Source organism: Lepisma saccharinum, chromosome 17 (assembly GCF_977018435.1).
Source record: "Lepisma saccharinum chromosome 17, izLepSacc3.1, whole genome shotgun sequence".
Lineage (NCBI taxonomy): Eukaryota > Metazoa > Arthropoda > Insecta > Zygentoma > Lepismatidae > Lepisma > Lepisma saccharinum.
This window is the reverse complement of record NC_139245.1, coordinates 39,710,734-39,733,905: the sequence shown is the minus strand read 5'-3', so window position 1 is coordinate 39,733,905 and position 23,172 is coordinate 39,710,734. Positions and strand designations below refer to the sequence as shown.

The window sequence follows — 23,172 nt, the reverse complement described above, 5'->3', positions numbered from 1 at the left end:
CATCCGACAAAACAATGTTAATTTTATCCATACAAATGTTTTTAATTCTGTATTATCCCTTTATCAATAAGTTGCACAACTGACATCTGTTTGGGAGGAAAGTAGATTATGTTAATGTACTTTAGTTTAGAGATCTTAGAGTAAGCCGTGCAGTTATCAATAAATAACAAGATTTTCCTGTTGTATGCAGTTTTTGTCTAGTGTCACAAGCAAATTTTTAGAAAGTTCACTAGTAACCCAAGGCTTCTTATTAGCCTCGTACTTCACTGGAAGACTTTACACAGGTTTAAAACACACCAACCCAGACTGGCTTTAACCTTTTGGAGCCCAAGGCCATTTTCACATGTAATCCCCTTTATGCCAGAGGCGATTTTGAGCAAAATGCAGAGTTTCAATTAAATGAGTGTAGATTCGAGGCTAATTGCCCTAGAGAGATGAGTGATGTACCGTTGTACGCTCAATGAACCAGAGACTCAGACTATATCAAATTTATGCAAATTTGGCGTATATGTGGCGGGGGAGGGGAGAACACTCAAAATTTCGGGAAGAAAATGGGGATTTCCTTCTCCCAAGAAAAAAGTACATGACAGTCTGGACATGCACATGGAAATTATCACTGACATGAACACACAAATATTTGCATTATTATCCTATGACCAATGTAACGCGAGTTGTACCCCCAAAAGGAATGGTCAGCATGGCACTGATTCAAGCTTCAAAATGCAGCGGTACCTTGAAATGACTGTAGCTCAGAGGCTAATTGCTCTAGAGAGATGAATGATATACCGTTGTACGCGGAATGAATCTCAGATTCAGACGATATAAAGTTTATGCGCATTTGGTGTACATATGGAGGGGGAAGGGGGATCCCCCCAAAAATCATTTTTTTTAAATAAAAAAAGCCCCCCCCTGCCCTCTCAAAAAAAGGAAATGAAAAGGTCAACTTGCACATAGAAATTACCTTGGGTACTGATATACAAACTTCCTTCCAATGCAGTTTCCTGGGGCGAGGGAAACGCATTGCTTTAGAACAACAAAGGCGGACTATTTTTCTCTTGAAAAAAGATGCAAGAAAGAAGTTGCGTTTTTCCTGCCATTTTCATGAAAAGAAAAAATGAGCAACAGCCATTTCAGTTAAGTACATGTGTTAACAACGATATGAAAAAAGAAAATCTAAATTGTAGTAAAAAATAGCGAAGTTATAACATAAAATCTACGAACTTGACAGTGTGTCTCGATCGAGACGATCGGTCTCCTAAATGTTCAAGTTCTGGATGCTCAATTTTTCATCAATTTCCCCTGCTTTGGTGCAAACTAATGGATCACTTATTGGTATGTTGCACTCATGTGATTGTTTGAACCACATATACACACTCATCAATTTCTGGAAATTTACAGCCTCTTGTAAGTTCCCCGTTTCCTCTGCTTTATGGACTCAAGATCTGTATTTGTATCGATTGAAGAAACTCTTAATATGCAAGCAATCTCAACATATTTTGTCCTATAATTTCCTGGTTAAATGCACACATTTTAAATTATGTAAAGTAACTTACGTAAATTTGTTTGCACACACACACACTCTCACTCACTCACTAATAAATATTGCAGTTTCTTGCGAAGTTACGTAAACGTTTACTGAATGCATTACTTTTGTAACTCGGGAGGGGGTGTTACTGTACTGATATATGTGTATTACATATAATTTACTTTGTTCCATCTCGTATTAATCATGTTGTACAAAAAAGTAAAGTGTTCCCCTGTGCATAGCACCACGCCATGAAGGCGTATAGGGGGTGTGGAGGTAACGCCCCACACTTTCTTGATCCGGTCGTGAGTGGGGGTGATGTGATCAGCCTGACCGCCTTTACCCCCCAGGGTTTCCCCCAGGTACCCATGTTATTCGACGCTGGGTGTGCACCGGGGCCGCTTCCAACCTTAGAAAAGTTCCCGGATTTGAACTGGCCGGGGATCGAACCCGGGACCTTGAGCATGGTAGTCAGACGCGTTACCGACTGAGCCACCGCGGCCAATAGTATTTTTTATTAACAATTAATATTCTTTCTTTTTCTAGGAAAGTGATGTCGATTCTCAGGTTTTGAAGCGAAGGCAGGAATTTCAAGATAAGGTACAGAATTAAATAACAAGTGTGTATGTGTGAGTGAGCAGGTGTGAGCAATGTTTTCAAAACATTTGCTGGTGTAGGGGTTTGATTTTGTTTTGAAGTGCATCTAAAGAGTTCAATTCTAGGGTAGTATAGGATTATGTATCTTTTTCAAGAACCATAGAAGGCCTCCCCCATTGCCATAGTGTAACGTTTTTGCCTTATAATCCTGGGTTCAATACCTGGTGGAGGCAGGTACTGGTTCAAATCCCACTTTAAACTTTTAGTCTAAGTCCCAATTAGCCTATCTTTACATAAACTTAACATAAAAAGGAAATTTTTGGTCCTAGGTGCTGGTGTACCTTAGGCAGATGGCAGCAACATGTGTAGTATCTGCAGGGAATCGAACAGTCAAGAAAGTCATTAAAGTCAAGAAAAAGTAAAGGGCAATAAGTAGGCCAAAAATCAACAAAATGTCAAGAGACTATACTTGTGGTCAACAGATTTTGCTATCACAATGACTGATTGATTTTGTATATTTTACGTAACTATCCTGCGAAGATCAGGATAAATGGTGTTAAGGTAAGATAGATGAAGGGGCCATCACAAATACATGGCGATGACAACACAAGCCCCACATGAGATTATACTGACTGAGAGTCCAGACGCCAGGGCCTTGCTAGTCTGCCAAATGCAGTCCAGTATGCATTAATATATAAAGCAAGTTTAATTCTTAATAAATACAGCTTTTTTTAACTGGCCTTTCGGCAGGGGTTTTTCATTAAATATTTATTTTCTTAATTGCAAATTTCCAACTTAATTAAGGGTCGTGTAAACAAAGGTTAAGAGAAACTCTAAGAATTTTGTATTTGTTATTTTGGTATACACCCTGATCTAGTTTGCTTGTAAAAACAAATTCTCCACTTAGAATGCTAATTATCACATATAAGTTAGGGTATCTGTTGCACTTCATAGCAATGTTTGCAATTTGAAATATTTGTGAAAGTAATGCATGTGGTTGAAGCTAGTAAAATACCGATTTAAGAACTATGAATGAACAAGCTCGTTAAGATGTATGTATTTATTTCTAGGCTTGTTGGGCACCCATATCTGGAAGTTCTGATGTTGGTGGAGAGACTGTGGTAGATAGTCCAAAGCAAGAGATGCTAGAAGAGCCTAGTGATAAGTCTACTGATTCATCTGAAGGGATGTTTCGGAATGAAGCTATCCGTGTTAGTGGCCACTGTACTCCTGTAGAAGAACTTCCTTTCAGCAGGTAATTTGATTAGCTGGTGTCCTATGAACATAAAAGGGCAAAAGTGGGATATCCTTATAAGTTATGGAAATGTTCAAACTTCATTTATGTAATAACTAGGGCTAGGATTTTTATGACCTAAAAATCACCAAAATATGCTCTTATGACCTAAAATTTTACAAAATATGCCCTATCATTTGAAAATGCAAGAATATGCTGAATATGACTGAAAATTCATAATATGCTCCATCATGTAGAAATGGCCAAATATGCCGAGATATGTCCTTAAAAAGCACCTTCATTTAATTAGTTTCTTCATAATATGAATTTCTACACGTTTAGGGAACACATCACCCTTACCCAAAACAAATATGCTAAGTCATGAAAATTCAAGCCCTAGTAATAACATTGAAATAATAGGTTTTGTCTTGAAAAAAAAATTCCATTATGCAAGAACTATTCATAACAATAACATAATTGCAGAAGTATATTGAATTTTTAATTAGTGGTAATTTTATTTCCAATCTTGAAATCCAGATGGGACTCGTGATAACTGATGCACTATGTGTCACCCAATGAAAACACAGCTCTTAAAGGCACTGGCCCTTAGAGGGCTGTTGTGCCATTCAGTTTAGTTTTACATAATTTTACTGACTCACTGACATGCCTATATTGGTCAATACCAATAGAGTACCGTTTATTCTGTCCCATCCGTACTAAGTTGCATCTTAGAGCTATAGAACTGACATTTTGCTCCAGTTTCACCAACCAATCAGCATGTTAGATAGTATTTATATCCTTGTCTGAGGTCTTCCCAATTACCCTAACTATGAAGAGGAGTAACAGTGGTGAGTGTGATTGATGTCATTTAAAAAAATGTTAATAATACCAGTGAGCTCCTGTGTGCCTTACGATAACTACTATTGTGCTGAAAGAAAATTACATATTAAGTTCGAGTGCCATGTTGTATCCTCTACTTACTGGTTTTATTTTTTGATGCAGGTATAAAATGGACATGTGATAATGTAAAAGTAAAAAGGTTTGGCATTTTTTGGTTGCTGAATAATTCTCAGATACACTTTTAAAATGCTATTTTACTGGTAGGTTGGGCCACATATTTATGATGAATAAAAGATCAGAGTATCTGTACAAAAACTAGGCACATTTCAGGTTCAAAAGCATCATATAAAAATGGCATTTCGGTGTAAATATGATGAATAAAACCCTAAATTTGATATAAAACTACACTTATTACACAAGTTATACATTTCTCTTCTAATAGCACATTTATGTAGTTATCAGAGTATTAACTTGATTCCTGTGTAAAGGAGTCTATTTTTGCTTCTCAAATATTTGATAATCAATTTTCCGTGATTTGCATGACACTCAGGATAATTCGGACTTCAGAATGCTTGAGAGTTTATTTTGCATTTTGCATCATTTTGTGACAAACTTGACAGTAAAATGAATCTAACACCTTTCAAAAACATGAAAAATTAACATTTCAGGGTGTTACCTCTCATTTCATGTTTTTTCGTCAAAAACTAAATATGCATGACCCTACTGAGTGGCTATAATGCAATTGGTCAATAAATGGTCAGTTTTCTTTCCATTTTGTTTGGTTAAATCAGTTATTTTTATCCTTCGTTTAATTTCCACTTTAGTCACTATACATAATTATATTGAGGACATTTTTTAACGAACTTGGGTGTACAGTACTAAAATTTACATAATTCTATTCTTGTGATTATGTAATTTGAAAATCCAATAAGAATTTCTCTCATAGGTATGTTTGTTTTATTTTTTGATGATGTTGCATCTAATTTTTTTCTGTTTAATATATTTATTTCCCTTAATTGTACACTTTAATGTATTTGGCAGCCATCGTGCCTTGACGTGCTTGCCGCCGACGCCTGTATTGGATGGCCGGTCGTCACTACCTCAACTGTCATGGGCTGATCCAAAGCAATTGTGGGATTTAATGTATCATAAAGATCTCGACTCGTTGAGAGATCGAGATGCTGATGTTTTGTCCAAGCACCCAAACCTTCATGCACGAATGCGTGCTATTTTGCTAGATTGGCTAACAGAGGTGAGTTTTGAGTTCTTGCATGCCACATGCAAAATGATTTTATTAATTCTCAACAAATAATATTTTGGTAAAGGAGGTCAGGCTGGGATGTAAAATAATTTTTATCATTAAATATGTAATAACTATAATAATCGTAAACTGGTAATATCTAGCAATAAGTTTGATGCTATTATTTGTGTTTGTCTAAGTACACCCCCACCACACACATAATTATTGTGTGACACTGCTAGTTATCTATTTGTATCAAAACAACAAATGCTAAGCTACTTTTTTCACATTTCTTTTTGACATGCTTTTTATTCTAATGTGTTTGCAAGATTATTGAACAACATCATCATTTTGAGAGCTTTTACTGCTTGATAGGACTACTAAATTTCTAGAGATAGTTTTGTGACATTAAGGTACAGAATTAGTGATCAAACTTAATCTTTTCCAGGTTTGTGAAGTTTACAAGTTGCATAGGGAAACCTACTATCTCTCCATGGATTTTCTCGATCGATATTTATTCACACAAAAAGACATATGCAAACAGTATCTTCAATTGATAGGTAAGTTTCTTCCCTTGTTCTAAAATTGTTTGATGAAGATGGGCTTTGTTTCAATAGATATGAAATTTCTGTCAGTATAAAATGCTAATTCTGTGTTAAAATCAATCGTATGTTTTTGCATGCACTGTTTATGTTCAAATTTACAATAGTTTGTCCTAGGAATGGATGTAAGAATTTATGATTGATTTGATTTTTGTTGTCACTTTTCTGCCACTCTGGCTAGTCAGGACAACATGTAAACGTGTGAATATTTTTATGCATAACTGGTAGTTTGTGATAGTACAGTTGCAGTGGAATACCAGTACAACTGTTTTGTGAAAGGTTCAAGTTTTGGTGAGCATCCATCAATGTTCATAACATGCTATCATTATGTTTTAGGTATATTACACAGCCAGAAGATTGTGATATTCCTCTGCCTTGCACTTTATCCTGTAAAACAACCTTCATCATTTATTGGCTGTTGACCTTTAACACTATTTGATCACATCAAGTCAAAGTAACAGACCCCTACCTCATGTGTTTTCCTCATCATTTTTGCCCACATCTGCTGGTGGTGTCTTGTCACATGCGTAGTGGACTGCCATGAATGGACTATGTTTCTATTCCTTCATTTACCTTAAGTTAAGTTTTTATCGACACCTATCTTTTTGACATGCAGTAAGTTTTATGTGATGTAACTCTTCTGAACCTTACCCTGTTGGACAAAGATTTGAGAGGAAACCTCGAAATATACATATGTTCTTTGATTTGATGTGGTCATGTTATCAACATGAGGCCTAAAGTATACTATTTTATTATTTGATTTGTCTTCCAATGTTAGAAATTTGTGTGCGCCTAAATGTTTCCATAATGCAATATTCTCCCGACTACCAATTTGATCTTTGTTAGGCAGTGTACAAACAATTGCTTTGGAGTACAAATCGCTCTCAGGCATGGAGGTTTGCAATTGTTTTTTTTATATCTATTTCTCATTCATTGTTAGCAGATTTGTGGAATCATGTGGGGTAAAGATGCATATTGTAAGTGATTGTGATGATTGAAAGTTAAATAGTTTCTTTTTAGATTCTTATTGTTTTCCAAAATTGCAGGTGTAACGTGCTTATTTATAGCCGCGAAGATTGAAGAGATTTATCCTCCTAAGTTAGCAGAGTTTGCATATGTGACTGATGGTGCATGCACAGAAGAGGAAATATTAGAAATGGAACTAGTCATTTTGAAGGTATGTATTGTTAAAGCTTTTCCTGAAAATAAAGTTGTTGAATGCATTGTAAGTAGGTTGTTACCAGTGCTTTAGAAAAACATTACTTGCAATGTAACATGGATAGAAATGAAATGTGGTGTTCCTACACTAGTTTACTCTTTTTAAAAGCAGATTTATATGAACACAACTTTTAGTTCTTATAATTATTAAAGTATCAGTGATAATTAAAAGAAAGCTGACATTTTGTCTGATTCAGGTGTAACAGTGTAGGAGTTCTGGGAAGGTCAGACTACTTGCATATGTATTGCATAGGTGAAGTTGCAGATTACATGTTGCAGTTTTCTTTTTCATCCGCCCCCCTTTTCCAAGCATCACTGTTTTTATTAACAAAGATAATGGCATCTAGGATGGAGACTGTAGCAGTACCATGGAACTTCACCCATGCAATATTAAGACAATGTCTTGTCAACTATGACTGTACTTGCATGTGGTTCAATGCAAGACCTGACTTTCCCATTAAGTGCATTTTTGTATACTGCTCAGCAGGCCTGAAGAATTCTCCTGTGTTTCTAGGAAATGAAACTGGCTAGACATTTTTGATCAGGTGGCATATAATGTTATGTTACAATATCAAAGAACATGAGCCTGAAAACAATTTTTCCCCTTGTTTTTGTGTATACATTTTTTGGCAAAAATCGTAATTATTCAGTGTAATCAGTGGAACATCTATTTTAAGTTTTCAGTGGACCAGGTTGAAATAGACTTGTATTTGTAAATAGTGCATTTAATTTTCATACTGGGTAACATTTCAAAAAAAAATATTATTTGCATCTTCAGACACATTGGAGTGAGAAGAATAACACTTTTATTGTATTGGTTTTTTATACCTGTTATAACGTAATCAATGTGCTATTAGTAAATTATATAGTGAATAATAGTATGTTTCCAGCAATAGGTCAGATATAGTTTGTTGTCAAAATGTATGTTAAAAGTATAATTTATGGCAGTGCTCTACATGGAAGGCATTTTCACTTAAACAGTTTCAGTTGATGCAAATAGTTATAGCATGATTTGTTTTATTGCAATGTGGTATTAATATATGTATGCATTTTTTTCTCTCCCAGGCTCTGAACTGGCAACTTTCTCCAGTAACTGTGATCTCTTGGTTAACCATATTCCTTCAGTTGCATACTCAGGGTTGGGTAACTGCTTCGCCAGACAGTTTCATACTGCCCCGATACTCAAGTTTAGGCTTCGTTCAAACAGTACAACTTATTGATTTGTGTTCGTTGGACATCTCATCACTTCGGTATTCTTATAGTGTCTTGGCTGCATCTGCTCTGTACCATATGTATAACAAGGAGACAGCATTAAAAATATCAGGTAAGAGAAATCTCTCATGAATTGTGACATCATAAATGTACATTTTGTTATGGACTCCCAACACTTGGATTATCTGTTCATTACAAACCAGTAGATTTGAAATTGTCAAGTTACACAAGAAAACAATGTGTGCATACGAACATACACATAATAATGGTTACACAGGGTGACTACTCACCGGGAATTCCTTGAATTTTTCTCAGTCGTGAAAAATTGCAACTTTTATTAATCCAAATTCCATTGATTTTATAAATATTTATTAATGCCCTGAGGCAAGTTTTTCCCATTTTATTTTTATCGAGTCAGGGAAATAAAGTTGCGTTAAAAATAAAATGGAATTCTCTGTTAGTTTGCTTTGCTAGTGTCTTTTGCACAACAATCTATCTGACATATGGAAGAGTATTGCAAGATAAGATATCTTGAAGTTGATTAGGTAAAATTGAAATTGTTATGCAGTTAACAATTTTCGTAGATTATCCGTACCATTTGTGACTTGTATTTGTATAATATAATACCATTCATTTGAATTGAATTAGAATATAAGACAAATTTAATATAATACCATACATTTGAATTGAATTAGGATATTAGACCAATTTAAGGTACGGAGTTTACATTTGACATTTCACATACTCAGACTATGAATACTTCTACAAACACAAGTCACAAATGTTACGGAATATAGTAATCTACGAAAATTGTTAACTGCATAAGAATTTCAAATTTACCTAATCAACTTCAAGATATCTTATTTTGCAATACTCTTCCGTATGTCAAATAGATTGTTCTACAGGCCTCTTACCATCAGGTTTTCCAACAAGAATCCTGTAAATGAGTGCAAGATTAGATTAAAAGCAATTAATTATTGTGCCAGAGTGCCCCCTTCCCCCCAACCCTATGGTTCTACTGGAAACAACATAAATAACTTTACACTATATTCTAATATATGGCCAATTCTATCATATCATTGCCAATTTTAAAATTCAGGTAGCAACAGTGTAAAAATTTATAATGACATGTTTATTGCTCTGATTAAATGATACAGAAAACAAAAACATGAAAAAGAACATATACTGTAATGGGAATTTCCTTGAATTATTAGAAGAAAAATAGAATGAAAATTCAGGTGCTATGACAACCGGACACCCTATATTTTTTACCCCTGCACTGCATCATTAGAGGCATGCACATATAGCTTTTGACGGAAAACATGAAATAACACACTAATATTCATTTTTCATGGTTGTGTAAGGTGTGAGGTGCATTTCTTACCATGTTTTATCACGAAATGATGCAAAATGAGATCGCTTAAACATGAAATTTAGTATTTACAGACATGACACTTTCTAAAGTCTGAATTATCCAGAGCGTTATGGAATTCATGAAAAATTGATTAATACTGCTGTAAATATTTGAGAAACAACAATACCCAGGAATAAACTTAATACTCTGATAATTACATAAATGTGCTCTTTGGAGGGGAAATGCTTATTTTATGTTGTAAGTGTAGGTTTCAATCAAATTTATGGTTATGTTCTCCATTTTATATACGGTTTTTGACCCCAAAATGTGCAGTTTTGTACTGAATTTTGAGCTTTTATTCGCCATACATATGTGGTCCTGTGCATCACAAGTGAAATAAGTAATTTGTTGTAGTTTAAATTAAACTAGTATATGTGTGTGACTGGGATGGAGGAAAGCTGTAGAATGCAAATTAAGAACAAATTAGTTATTGAAGATACTAACTAACACCGTTGTTTTACAGGCTTGCAGTATAGTGAAATAGCGGACTGTGTGCAGTGGATGAGTGCATTTGCGATGACTGTCAGGGAATCTATGGAATCCAATTCATCTGATTTATGGCAACCTTCACATCCTGATCGTTTTTCGATACATCTAGATCCCACACACAAGCTACAGACACATTCTGTCACTTTGGAATTGCTGGTAAGGATATTTTATTAATAAATTTATATTCTGCTTCAAATTGTAGGTTATATGGTGTAGTATTTTTGAGTGAACGTGTATGGCCACCTTCTTTTCCAGTTCTTCTGCTTGTAGATTGAGAAGAGTAGACTGGTTTCCTTACGTGGATTTTTACCTTCAGGCTATTAATACCCTATGCGATTTCATTTCACCTTTCAAATACAATCAAAGCTAGTAATGTTCATGCTTTTAGTATTACTTGAACATTCAATGTAATAGATCTTCATATCTTGAAATCTTTCCTAAAATGTTGTATAAAAACTAATTTTGCATTGAAATGATTGATGTATACATTGCAACTTATTGGCCATATGTAGAAAAGGGAAATTGACAAAAACGTTGTAAAAGATAGAGGAAAAACTAATATTATTCTGTGCTTGGTTCGTGTGATTGCTTTTTTAAAGTTGATTTTTATGCATGTCGAACACTTGCTTTTCACGAATTATAGTAGGGAACAAATTTCAACTTTTTCTCTATCCTGGATGGAATAACGTGATCTTTACTAATTTCGGTGCTAGGAATTCAGTGTGTCTCTAAATTTGTGTATCACGTCACATTTCTGAGATGTACAGGGTGTCTCAAAAGTCACTGAACAGAGACTTTGGATGTTCTTAACTGTTGTACAAAAAATGATAGAGACATGAACATTGTATTAGTTATTAACTTTATCTATATGGATATTCTGTAAACATTAAACACTAAAATGATTCTTTTCATGAACGTTCAGTATGGTATAAAAGCTTGTAAGGTGTAAAAAAAATTATTGCACGAAGGAAAGAAAAACATGGATAAAAGACAGATATAATTTTGTGTGTCTCGATGGTCTCAATGGGTATTTATCGAATATAAAAAAGAACAATACATGTAGTAACACGTTCCCCGTGTATGTAGTACCATGCAATGAAAGCATGTTTGGGGATGTGGGAGTAATTCTGTGCATTACATTATGGGCTTGATTATGCCATATTCATAAAAGATGTTTCTTTTTTGAAAAATTACGAAGTGTACTGGCAACATTGGTCGTGTCAGAGTCCAGTACCAGGTGCGCCAACATCTGGTGAAGTTATTCCATTAATTTCTGGATGAAATAAAAGATTTGAAATTGTTGTGCAAAAAGGTAACCTACCTATCTTTTATATTTGAAAGAACCTTCCTAGTCACGAGAAATGTTCAATTCCACTGTGGTGGATAGTGATTTAGGAATCCCTCAGTATGTGGTACAGACTTCAATGCGAAGGGTACAGCAGCATATGCACAGGTTTTATTCTTCGAGAAATAGCTAAGCGTTACAGTGCAACAAAAATAACAATCTGTCACGTGGTCTCTTGGTTCAAGCCATACCATAGACACATCAAAATGAATTGAATGAATACCATTCAACCATTCTCTTAGTGTTACAACACAACCTTGACGTGTACCATGGGAGGTCTTGACATCCCAGCGACAACCAAAGTTCAATTGGTACGCTATCTTTACACAATCTTGTGATGTTTTTAAATTGCAATTTTGGAGTGCATTTGTCAGAAAGTAATAGAATGTGTTTGGATGATATACACAGATAAGGTGTTCTTTGAGTCGACATAGTTTATCACAGCAGAGTCCACTGTGTCAGGGCCGGATTTGCCTCTTTGCTGCCCCTAGGCCAAACAAGCTCTGCCGCCCCCATACCGTTTATCAAGAATGGAAAAAAAATAGTTATTTTCTGTATTACTTACAGAAAGCTTAAGGTTCGTCACGCTTGTTTTGTGTTGAGGAGAATTTTCATGTTGCTGCACCCTTTTTGAGGCATTTTTCCAATCATTAAACTCAGAAGTAAAAGATATTCAGTTTTTTCGGTCACCAATCAACAAACATGGAATGCAGAAAACATAGTCCTTAGATTCTGAATAAACCAGCCAATGTCTCATTTGTTTTCCTCCATTAGTCAAATTTCGGATAAAGACATGTTTTTGTTCATCAATTTTCCACAATGCTGGGTTTGTACTTAGTACTAGATTGTGTTTTTCAGTAACACTTATGCTAACACTGCCACTAATTTCAATTATTTTCCTGTAGTTTACGGTTATTACAAGCATAAGAAAACTGTATAACTGTATCTTTAGTCAAAATGAAAATAAATGTCTGATGAAAGGAGCGTGTGTTCTCCTGAATCGTCGCAAAGAAAAACTGTTTTCTTATGCTTGTAATAACCGTAAACTACAAGAAAATAATTCTATAATGCAAGCAATGCGTACATACAAGAAAAACCACTAGTTTCAAGTTTACCAGAGTTCACCATTGCAACTGAAGAATCATTAGGTGATCCGCCACTGATGATAATGCCTGAGATTCATTGGATGCATGAGAAACATCTGTAGAATTGACAGAACACACACTGGGCTCGTCAACGGCACTTTCCTCACTTTTTACCTGATTAAATTTCTGTATAAAGAAAGAATTGATTTTCGTAACCTTCTTCAGAAATGCTTCCTGCTTTTCAACTTTCTCTGATTTTCTCTTTTTGTATTGTGACCTACTGAGTCTTACTCTTTGATCACTTGCCGGCCCCGTGGCGGAGTGATTAGCACATCGTGCTACAATGCCAGGGGTCCCGGGTTCGAATCCTGGCCTGCGCATGGATGTTTGTGAATGTCTATTCATCATATCCTCACTCATCCCCATCTTCGCAAATTAGCCAAAAGTGGCACAAAAAGTGAAGTAAAATAAATCAAATCTTTGATCACTCATAATGAGTGTAATGTCGTTTTAAACTTATCCCAACAAATGCACGTTGGACACACACAATATTCTCGAGCAACTAACAGTAGAATAGTACAATGTGAAACCCCTTTAATAATGCTTGTGCCGACAGTTTCATTCTTAACAATTCAATGTGAATCACATGCTTTCCTGGAACTCAGTGCAGCTGGTGTTGTCTTTCAAAAGCAAGCGACAGGCTCCACGTTCTTGCTGCAATTGCAGACCCAGCTCAGTACAATACTGTACATTCGAAACAACGACGTCTGTAATTAAAGCAAGAAATTGGTAAACTAGTTCCGAGCCCTGCTGGCATATCTTTCTTTAAGAAATATTCTTCGTTAACTTATATTTACAATACAACTACTTTGTATTAGGTATTCCTTATAAATTTAAAACAAACAATCGTGCCGCCCCTACCAAAGTGCTGCTCTAGGCCCGGGCCTATGAGGCCTATTGGGAAAGAAATTCGGGCCTGCACTGTGTCACTGCACAAATCAAATGCTGTAAATGCATTTGATTTGCAAATCAAATGCATGTTTTTTTGTTGCGATATATATTAATATCCTTTATTGTAGCAAAGAGCGTTACAATACACCTCGCATACCAACACACACAGAAGACTACTGAAGGTAGACATGATGATTTGGCACACAAACAGTTTGCAGTGTTGCCAGATTTCAAGAAAAGTGAAATGCAGCTGTGCATACATTGCCCATATTATATCAAATATGACGTCACACGCCGAAATTATTTAAGAACACACATTAGCTAACAGGATACAAAATGGCTCTTCCCTAGTGTTATTTAGCATATTTTACTAATAAAAGCATATGGAATTACTAACTTTGTTTCTTGAGACTAAATATGAAAGTGCATACTTTACATAAAGCCTGAAAGGTAAAAATCCATGAAAGGAAACCTATCTCCACTCTTCTTGATCTGCAAGCAGCATAACGAGAAAGAAAGCGGTCGTAATATCAAAACATGTAAATAACTACATAACACCATCAGCCGACTATATTTTCTCCAAAGGCAACTTTTTTCTACAACGTTTTTGTCCCTTTACTTTTCCTAGATATAACCAACAAGTTACAATTTGTACATCATGATTGCTACCATGCAAACCTAGTTTTTGTACAACATTTTTAGCACTCCTTTCTTCTGGTATATTACCAGCAAGTTTGTAATTGAAACGTCATGATTGTCTCGATACAATTGACAAATAAGTTGCATATGCAGCAAGCCAATATTACACGTATAAACAAACATGCAAGGTGATACACAAGGCAAAACATGGCTGGTATTATTTTTGCATGAAAGTTTCCATGACAGTGGTATTTAGTGATTTTTGAAAAAAGAGAAGTGTAAACAACTTATAATGACCTGTCATGTGTTTAGTTCTTCATGAGACCAATACTAGTTGTAGTTTATTACTTTTTTTGTTAGTATTAGCTTTTAAGACCCTGAACAGTTTCTGCCTGTACTAGGGACACTTAGTTGTGAAGCAACTTAGCTTTTGGAAGGTTTAATAATGTTTTGGATGCAGGTTGATTTCTGGCTCCCTAACGTAATTAACATTTTTGTATGTTAAACTTGCAAGTATCCTTATTGAACACAGTATGTTTTTGGCGTGAGATGTTTTTATTCTGCAATTGTTAACTCCCTTTGTCCCATAATTATTGTCCGGCATACATTTTTTTTGTCCTGTAATACTTGGTAATCGGCTGTCTGGGATTTGTTGCTCGTTGGGATAAGGTCACATTGTTCCTCTTCACAATCTTGAAGACTGATCTACTGTGCCTCTCCTCATCTGTGTGCTTTCCATCTGCCTCTTCGTCTGTAATTCCTGTACTACCATTTTGGCATACCGGACTATTATTATGGGACAGAGGGAGTATTTCATAGAACTTATTTTTTGCTGCAATAGAATGCTTCAAACTTAATGTTCAATGATTTATGTTAATTATGTATTTAGTTATGGATAGGTCAGCTCAATTTGTACACTATTAGTTTCGGCTGATGTAAGCACATTGGTTTATTGGAAACATTACTGATCTGATGTATCTTTAAATACGATGTTATAATTTAGTGCAAAACTATGCCACTTTTATTTTTGATATACTGTATTTACTCATATATAATGTCCACTTTTTTCCAAAAGTTTTGCCCCCCAACAACTATGGTGCGTATTAAGCATGGAATAATTCAGAAAGCCAATATGAAACCATACATGTTAATATATCATGTATATATCAGCGGGCATACATAAAAATTGTCAGGTTCGATTTCTTAGGAATTAGATTTAAAAAAAAAAAACTATAAAAGTGAAGTGGTCATTTTCCATGATTTTTCACTTTTTAACAAAACATTTCGCGACACAGAAAAGTGGTGCAGTTCTGGCACACTTCCTGAACACTGCAAATCCAGATCATAATTTTGATCTCTTTCTTATACCACAGAATAAACAAGGTGGTTACAGAAGAAGCTTTGGGATGCTAAACACAGTGGAGGGACTGGGGGAGAGGTGGCATGGGTTGGTGACTCATTGTATGCACAAGACTATATTCTCCTCTTGGTAGCAACAGCTCTCGTACAACATACACCTAAGAAATCTATTTCTTGAACCTTAATTGTACTGTGCATTATATACAAGATGTAATTGTTTGCTGCTTTTCCCCATCAAAAACCAGGGTGTGCATTATATAGATGTATATACTGTAAAGGTATACTAATATATATGCATGGCTTTTGTAAGATTCTAAATGCAGTTTTTATTTTTCTTGTCACCTGGTTATATAGTGAACTCTTTTTAATTCAAACTTGTATAATTCGAATGACCCAGTAATGTGAACAGAAGTTTTTTCACCTTGAAATCATCTTCAAGAATGTGTTTTTGTTAATTAGAATTTTGGATTGGATAATTCGAACCTTTTTCATGTCCCCTTTGAGTTCCAATTATAAAGGGCTTTTCTCTTTATTTTAACTGTATTTATAATTCCATGTAAGATCGGTAGAATATTGTTGTAGATGGATTGATATGAAATTTTATTCTGTACTGATAAAAGTACAGATGTAAAATTAACCAACACCGAAAACCAATATTATACCGATCCGATACATAAAATTCCAAGTGGTCCTTTGAGAACCTGTATGGTTCATTGACATCTTTAATAAATGTATATTACCAATGCAAAAGAAGCTGCATATTTCGACATTTAATTTTTAAGAGTATGGAATGGAGATTGTGTGTTCATATTCATAAAAGTTACAAAAAAAGACAGATTATTGCACTAAATTAAGAAATATTTATGGATCATATTGTTATTGGTTCCTTCCCAATATTTAATGTTTTGGTTAGATTTGAATACACGTTTGTTTGATTGTTGGTGGATAAAATGATCAAATGTATTGGATTTCAATCCTGTGTAGCCGGCCTCCATGGTAGAGTGGTTAGCACAGTGCGTTTTGATGCCAGGTGTCTTGGGTTTGAATCCCAGCCTTGGCATGGGTGTTCTTTGAGTGTCCCATCATCACTCATCCTCATCTTCACAATTAGCCAAACGTGGCAGAAATGAGACTTATCAAACCAAATCAATCATTTCAATTCTGTTTATTAATTTTCAGGAAAAAGCCCAAGCGCTTCATGCCAAAATGCCTAAGTCAGAAGAAAGCCCTCCAGTGATTTATTCACATGGTATACCAACTCCACCTCCAAGTCATGAGAAGTCTGCAGCCAGGAAGCATTGCGCAGCTGCACAACGGCAAGTGTGATAGTGAGCATTAATGCGGTTTGTGGAAAGTGATTCTAAAGCCTTAATTTTAGTATTTTTATAATTGTGGAGCCTGTGAGAAGTCGAATGATTTTTAATTCCATACTTCATATCATAAAAAGCAATTGTGCATTGCGAACTGATAAAAGGCTAATCAAGATGAAAATCTGTTTCAAGTTGCGAGACTTCATCATGTATGTATTTTAAAATGAATGAATGAAGTTAAGCATGAACGAGAGTTCTTGCTGCGTCTCTTTCAATGAGTTATCTGTATCCTAGAGAGACAGCCTTGATTCTGTGATGGGACAACATGGGAAGATAGAGGTTTCTGCCAAATAATACATCAATGTCTTTATTCTTCCGTATTTGAAGATCACGTTTATGAGACAATATTTTTTTACCTTTTAAATAGTAAATGTTGAAAAGTTTATGCATGTTGAGTGTGTGCATGTGCATATTTTGATATGAGTACATGCGTTAGTTTATGTAAATGTATATGGCAGAGGGTAATTTCTAAGGTAGATTATTGAGTGATTGAAACTTAGATAAATATATATTTATAAATAGATATATAGAGATAACTAACGTTTTTAGTACTGAAAGGTGTAGCACCTAAATGAATATCTGTAGTGGTAAGATGGCTGAGATGTGTGAACTTGATAAAATCACGATATGTGATGGATTATAACAATGATGTGTTCAGTAGCTCTTGTTTGCAATACAAGAGCTTTGTATAGCGGCTGGTACATAAGAAACCACTGTTTGAAAGACGCTTTCTTGATTCTAGTCCACTAGCCTCCACAGTGAATGCCACTGTGAAGGTTACGTTCATCTTATACTGCATCCTCATTCTATTACCAACATTCTGCTGACTTCTGATCAGTATATGCCAAGGAGGAGAAGCTTTAGTGTTGCACTGATTTCAATGTACAAGTTAATAACTCAAATGGTTAATTCTCATTACTTTTGCAGTCAAATTTTTCAATTTTTATCACTGAAAGAAATTATCTTCATGCTGGATCTATGATGTAAATTCATATTAAAAAGAAACTTTATCAATGAATAAGTTTATTTTTGTGTGTAAAACGCATGTTTTTTTATGTATCTTCATTTTTTGGAAATGTTAGGCTTTACATTAAGTTATACAGCTGGCCATATATGATGGTCGCTCAGGCAGAACCCCTCGGAGCTGCAATACAAGGGACACTGATTGCTGTAGCCACGTGACCGCACATATCAGTTCATTAGCCATCATATATGGAGAGCTGTACAGTTAGAATATGCAGTTGATATCTAGATTTTTGCTGAAGAGAGAGCACTATTGTTTTATTTATTGTTATTTTACCCTTTTTATTATGTATAAATGGCATTATTATAATATAAATGGTTAATGTTTCAATAGAGGTGATTCAGTCTCTGTGCAGTATGTAATGATTTGTAAATTTAAACATGTATAAAAAAATATCAGTACAAGTGTGTTGGAAAATTGGTTCAAATCAGTGCACCACTAAAGTTTTCATTCATGATCCATAACTCAGGTGTTACTGTCTTAGATTGTGAACACGTCCTTAACTTTTTTTAAGACTGAGTGGTGATACCTTGCATTACCCCTAATTAAAGTATGTGGAGACCACAGGTTGTGAATTGTCTCAATCTCCTGAATTGTGCTAGCAGCTCTAGGCAAGTATGTACTTGTTTAGTATTATGTCCTACTGTATTATTTCTTGGTGTGCTATTTGCAAGCAACCCTTGCATTTTGTTATCCATATAATTTATGCTTCACAAAAACTATTCCTACATATATTTTAGAAGTTTGTTTTTCTTTATTTTTGCCCAGTGTCCAACATACTATTTGTCTTAATTATTACCAAATGAATTGTACGCTGTCATTGACAAGAATTCAGTAGTATCATTATATACAGAATATGAAACTATTACTTCAATCCAATAAAGCTTTGTCTGCATATTTTTGTAATAAATGAAAATATTCCGCAAGCATCGAATTGTATATACACATGGTGTTAAAGAAATTGTGAAAAATTCCCTTACAAATAGCAAATAAAATTTTAGGTGGCTAATCAGTGTATGACACTGGTTATTCAAACTTAATTAGAATACTAACACTCATTAAGACTCCTGGAAAGCCAAATTGTTAGCACTAACCTTGGGTGCAAGCAGTCCCAGATTCAATTCTTAATTAGAGCCCTCAAAATTTCAGTGTTCTCTGCACGGTGAGGACAATTGGGTAGCTACTTGAAAGGTAATAGTGAGCATGGCTCTTATGCACTGACTAGGCATCATCCAATGAAAGCCCTGGTCCCTCAAATTATTTCACAAGCCAACGTTACAAATTTTGGTGGATTATAGGATTCATTCTTACATATTTCCATTGAGAATAAAGTATAAGAATTTTTCAAATATTGTTTGTTAATCTCGGAACTGCCTCCCCTTCAAAATTATAAGAAAACCAATTATCAAACAGAATCAGATTGTCGGAATCCTCTTCAGAAATATCAATTTCATCTTCCTGAACTTCAAATGTATATCTCTCAATCATTTTTTATTTCTGTCCACGTCCCACCATTCTTGCAAGAAACTCAAACTGTGGCTATCGAGTTTTCAAAGTAATTATCATAGGGGGGCTACAATTTCCACATTAATGTGCCACATATTTGTGGTCAATAAAAAAAACAACACGATTTTAGTACTAAAACTGGGCACACTAAGTGGTATATAAAATGACATTTCAGCTAAAATGAATAATAATCTTACATTTGGTTTAAAAACTATACTTATTGCACAAACATCAGCGTATTAAGTTTAGTCTTGTGTAAATTTTTGCTCTCAAAAATTGGCTGCAGAATTAACTAAATTTCTGAGATTTTGCACATCTCTCATGACAATTCATGCTTCGGGAAGTTTTGTTGGTAAATACATTTCGTGTTAGTTCATTTTGCAGTTCATTTCATGACAAAACATGGTAGGAAAATGTACCTCTCACCTTTCAAAAACATGAAAAATTAACATTGCAGCATGTTATTTTAAATTTCATGTTTCCATCAAAATCTAAATATGCATGTGTGTGCTCATTAGCCATGTATGGTTGTGTCGCCTAGCATACAAAATTTCAAATATTATGAACCTATCACCTAATAATCTATTACTTATTATACCCAGGATATACTGGTGACAGGATAGTTTGTCATACCGTTACAATAACTTGATTCTTGTATGGACATACTCATCATGCCTAGTTAAGAGGTTAATCTTGATATATTCCAGTTCATACAAATATACCAAAAATGTGATTTACATATGAATATAAAATTTTAAAAGTTTTTAGCTTGCCTTTTTAAAATTAAAAAAAATAAATCTTTCCATACATATTGTGCAAGTTATGTGCAAAATAGTGTTACAATAAGTATTATGCATTGCTTATCAGCATTTTTAAAGCTGGCATTTACAGTAAGATGTATTTTTTTTGGCATGCCTTCTTCAAGTTTGCTACTTATATCATTCAGCCAATCACATCAATAGTAAAAGAAAAAAAGACCTAAATGTATGCATTACTTTTACGAGTAATCAGTTTTATTTCTAAAATGTCATCTCCCCCTCCAATTATCTTGTCAAACTTTTAAGCCATTCAACCCTTGCTTTCCCAAAACCATGTTCTTTATTGTTCATTGAGTCATCTTGTTATAACTATACATGTAAGAGTTAAAATCCACTTTGGTTTAGGTTGACTTGCTACGAGTAACAACTGAGTAAAATTATTAATAAACTACATAAACACACTTTTTTCTTCACCATACACATGAATACAAAAGTGTACGATTTTGCATCTCCATGTTGGAAATGTGTGTAGTTGATATCTGAAATAAAATATTGTAAGTTGACTTAAGTCGTGCACTTAACGAAAATATGTTGCTTTACATGTTTGGGCTTTGAGATTAAAAAAACAAAAATGCACTAGATGTTATATTCAAGGACATTGCTGGCCTATAGCTGCAGCCAATTTTATATTAGAAAATCAAGGGTACTGGATTTTGTTTACATCCAGGTTGGATACATTGTAATATTTTCCTGCCTGTTTCAAAGGTCTCAACGAAACTTGTAGTTTTCTACCGTGTCCCCAGATGTGGTGAAAATAAGAATGTGTATTCCTGTAGTTAGGAACATAAATAAAGATTTGTGAATTATTTGAAGCATGTATCACTGCCATAATGGGTGCTTAGTGTTGTACATAATTATTGTTTTAGTGTGGTTGTAGTGTCCTGTGAAGTGCCATTAGCTCAAGTCCATTAATTTGCCAGAATTATGGACATAATGAAGATTCTACAAAGTAATCGTAACAAGCTGTTTTAGTTTTATAGCAACCCCCTTCTTTTCTTGATGTTTTTCGGGTTTTAAGATCACTTCAATTTAGTGGTTTAACAAAGTAAACAAGCCTTTTTGTTTTACAAATACCTTCCTGATCTGATTAATTCGTTATTTAGGCTAATTATAATCCCTTTTCCACCTTAGAAGCTTGCTACTTTTATTTGATGCTCATGTATAGACAAAGGGGAAATAAACCTCGAAATAATTCTACAATATTTTTTGAGCTCAAAGGCACATTTCCGGATAATGTATTCAATTGAGTTACTATATATTTAAATGCAATAATTTTATCACGTTTCATAATTTTTTAATCATTGGAAAATTCCAAATATTTTATATGTACAATAAAAAGATTCTTTTTCATTTATTGGAGTATTATTTAGTAAATTTTAATGTCTGAATTTTGCAGCGAGTTGCAGCTCTTTTAAGTGGGTGCCAAGAATGTTTGAAAGAAACAAAAGTGGAAATTTGATAGATACACAATACGTAGATTTAAATCCTTTATATAGTAGACCAGCCAATAAGCAAAAAAGCTTTAAAAAAACTTTTACCCGCATAGAATGTTAATATCAGGCATCCATGTTAAATCAATCAGTCGTGGGACTGACTGAAAAACTTGGGTCGATGCCACCAAAAAAAATTTCAGTCGTACAAATATGTTCCTGTAATATATCAAACAAAAGGAATGGATGTGATATACTGTTTGGTGATATTTTTAGGTCAGAATATTTGTCAGGAGTACGTAGCTCTTGTGGAGCAAAGTTAATCACGTTAAATTTGTATACACTCAGTGGCATGCCTAAGGGGGTTGGTGGGGGTCATAACCCCCCTTTGGTCCAGGATTCCTAAAAAAAGAACATCAAAGGCAGGAATACTGGAGTCCTATAAATATATGTTGACGTTTTGCTTTCAGAATGATTCTTTAACTTCATCGATCCCAAATTTTGATATTTGTCTTTGCCACGACAACATGTTGGGATTAGATAGGACGAGGCTTGTGTTATGGGTGGATATGTAAAAAAAAAGTGCCTAAAAATAGTCTCAATGAAAATATAATGCTTAAGTACACTACATCATATGAGAATTAGGGGAAAGTAACTACAAAAATGCTATTTTTGCTTTTGTTTTACGTATCTGTTCTATTTGGAGTTAGATTGACATATCTCCACTTCCAATACTTAGCAGTAAGGTTGAGTCTTGCATCTCGAATTTATTGATTCTCTCAAAAGGGTCAGACATATTCCTAAGAACACACACATTATTTGTAAATTTGATAAATTGGAGTTACGTCCGTCTGGTTCTCATAGGATGACTAGAAATGCTTATCAGATTTTGATGGGACCTTGTCAAGTTTGCATAATCCAGAATATGTTATATTAAAACATTTACAATTTTTTAAATCTCTTTTCAATGATGATACACAGACAATGAATAATACATATAATTGAATTACAGTATTGTGTGTACAATGAATAATATATATAATTGGGTTACAGTATTATGTGTACAATGTTAAAACATGTGGAATTTTTTATGCAGCTATTAAAATATTGATGGAATTTACTAAACGTTCTGGATTATCAGATGAACAAGGTATTAGTGGACTTGCAATACCAATAGAATGAAAGTGGAGTTATAAACTTATGCCATTTTCCAATGCAATAACTGTGTGTTGTGAAGTTAGAATACTAAATACACCAAAATGGTTAAAAGTATA

The 23,172-nt window shown here is 34.5% G+C and overlaps 1 protein-coding gene across 2 annotated transcripts in view; it reads left to right on the top strand.

The window, feature by feature from the left end:
• The window catches only part of CycE (cyclin E), a 32,744-nt gene extending 10,951 nt beyond the window's left edge, over nt 1-21,793 (top strand). For both annotated transcript variants that reach the window (XM_083139324.1, XM_083139323.1), the window contains exons 4-11: nt 2,072-2,125; nt 3,193-3,377; nt 5,238-5,448; nt 5,885-5,996; nt 7,085-7,215; nt 8,322-8,580; nt 10,346-10,527; nt 16,930-21,793. In XM_083139324.1, the coding sequence (XP_082995450.1) occupies nt 2,072-2,125; nt 3,193-3,377; nt 5,238-5,448; nt 5,885-5,996; nt 7,085-7,215; nt 8,322-8,580; nt 10,346-10,527; nt 16,930-17,076 (1,281 nt within the window). In that variant the 3' untranslated portion in view covers nt 17,077-21,793. The remainder of the gene's footprint in view (nt 1-2,071; nt 2,126-3,192; nt 3,378-5,237; nt 5,449-5,884; nt 5,997-7,084; nt 7,216-8,321; nt 8,581-10,345; nt 10,528-16,929) is intronic.
• Nucleotides 21,794-23,172: the final 1,379 nt, after the last annotated feature.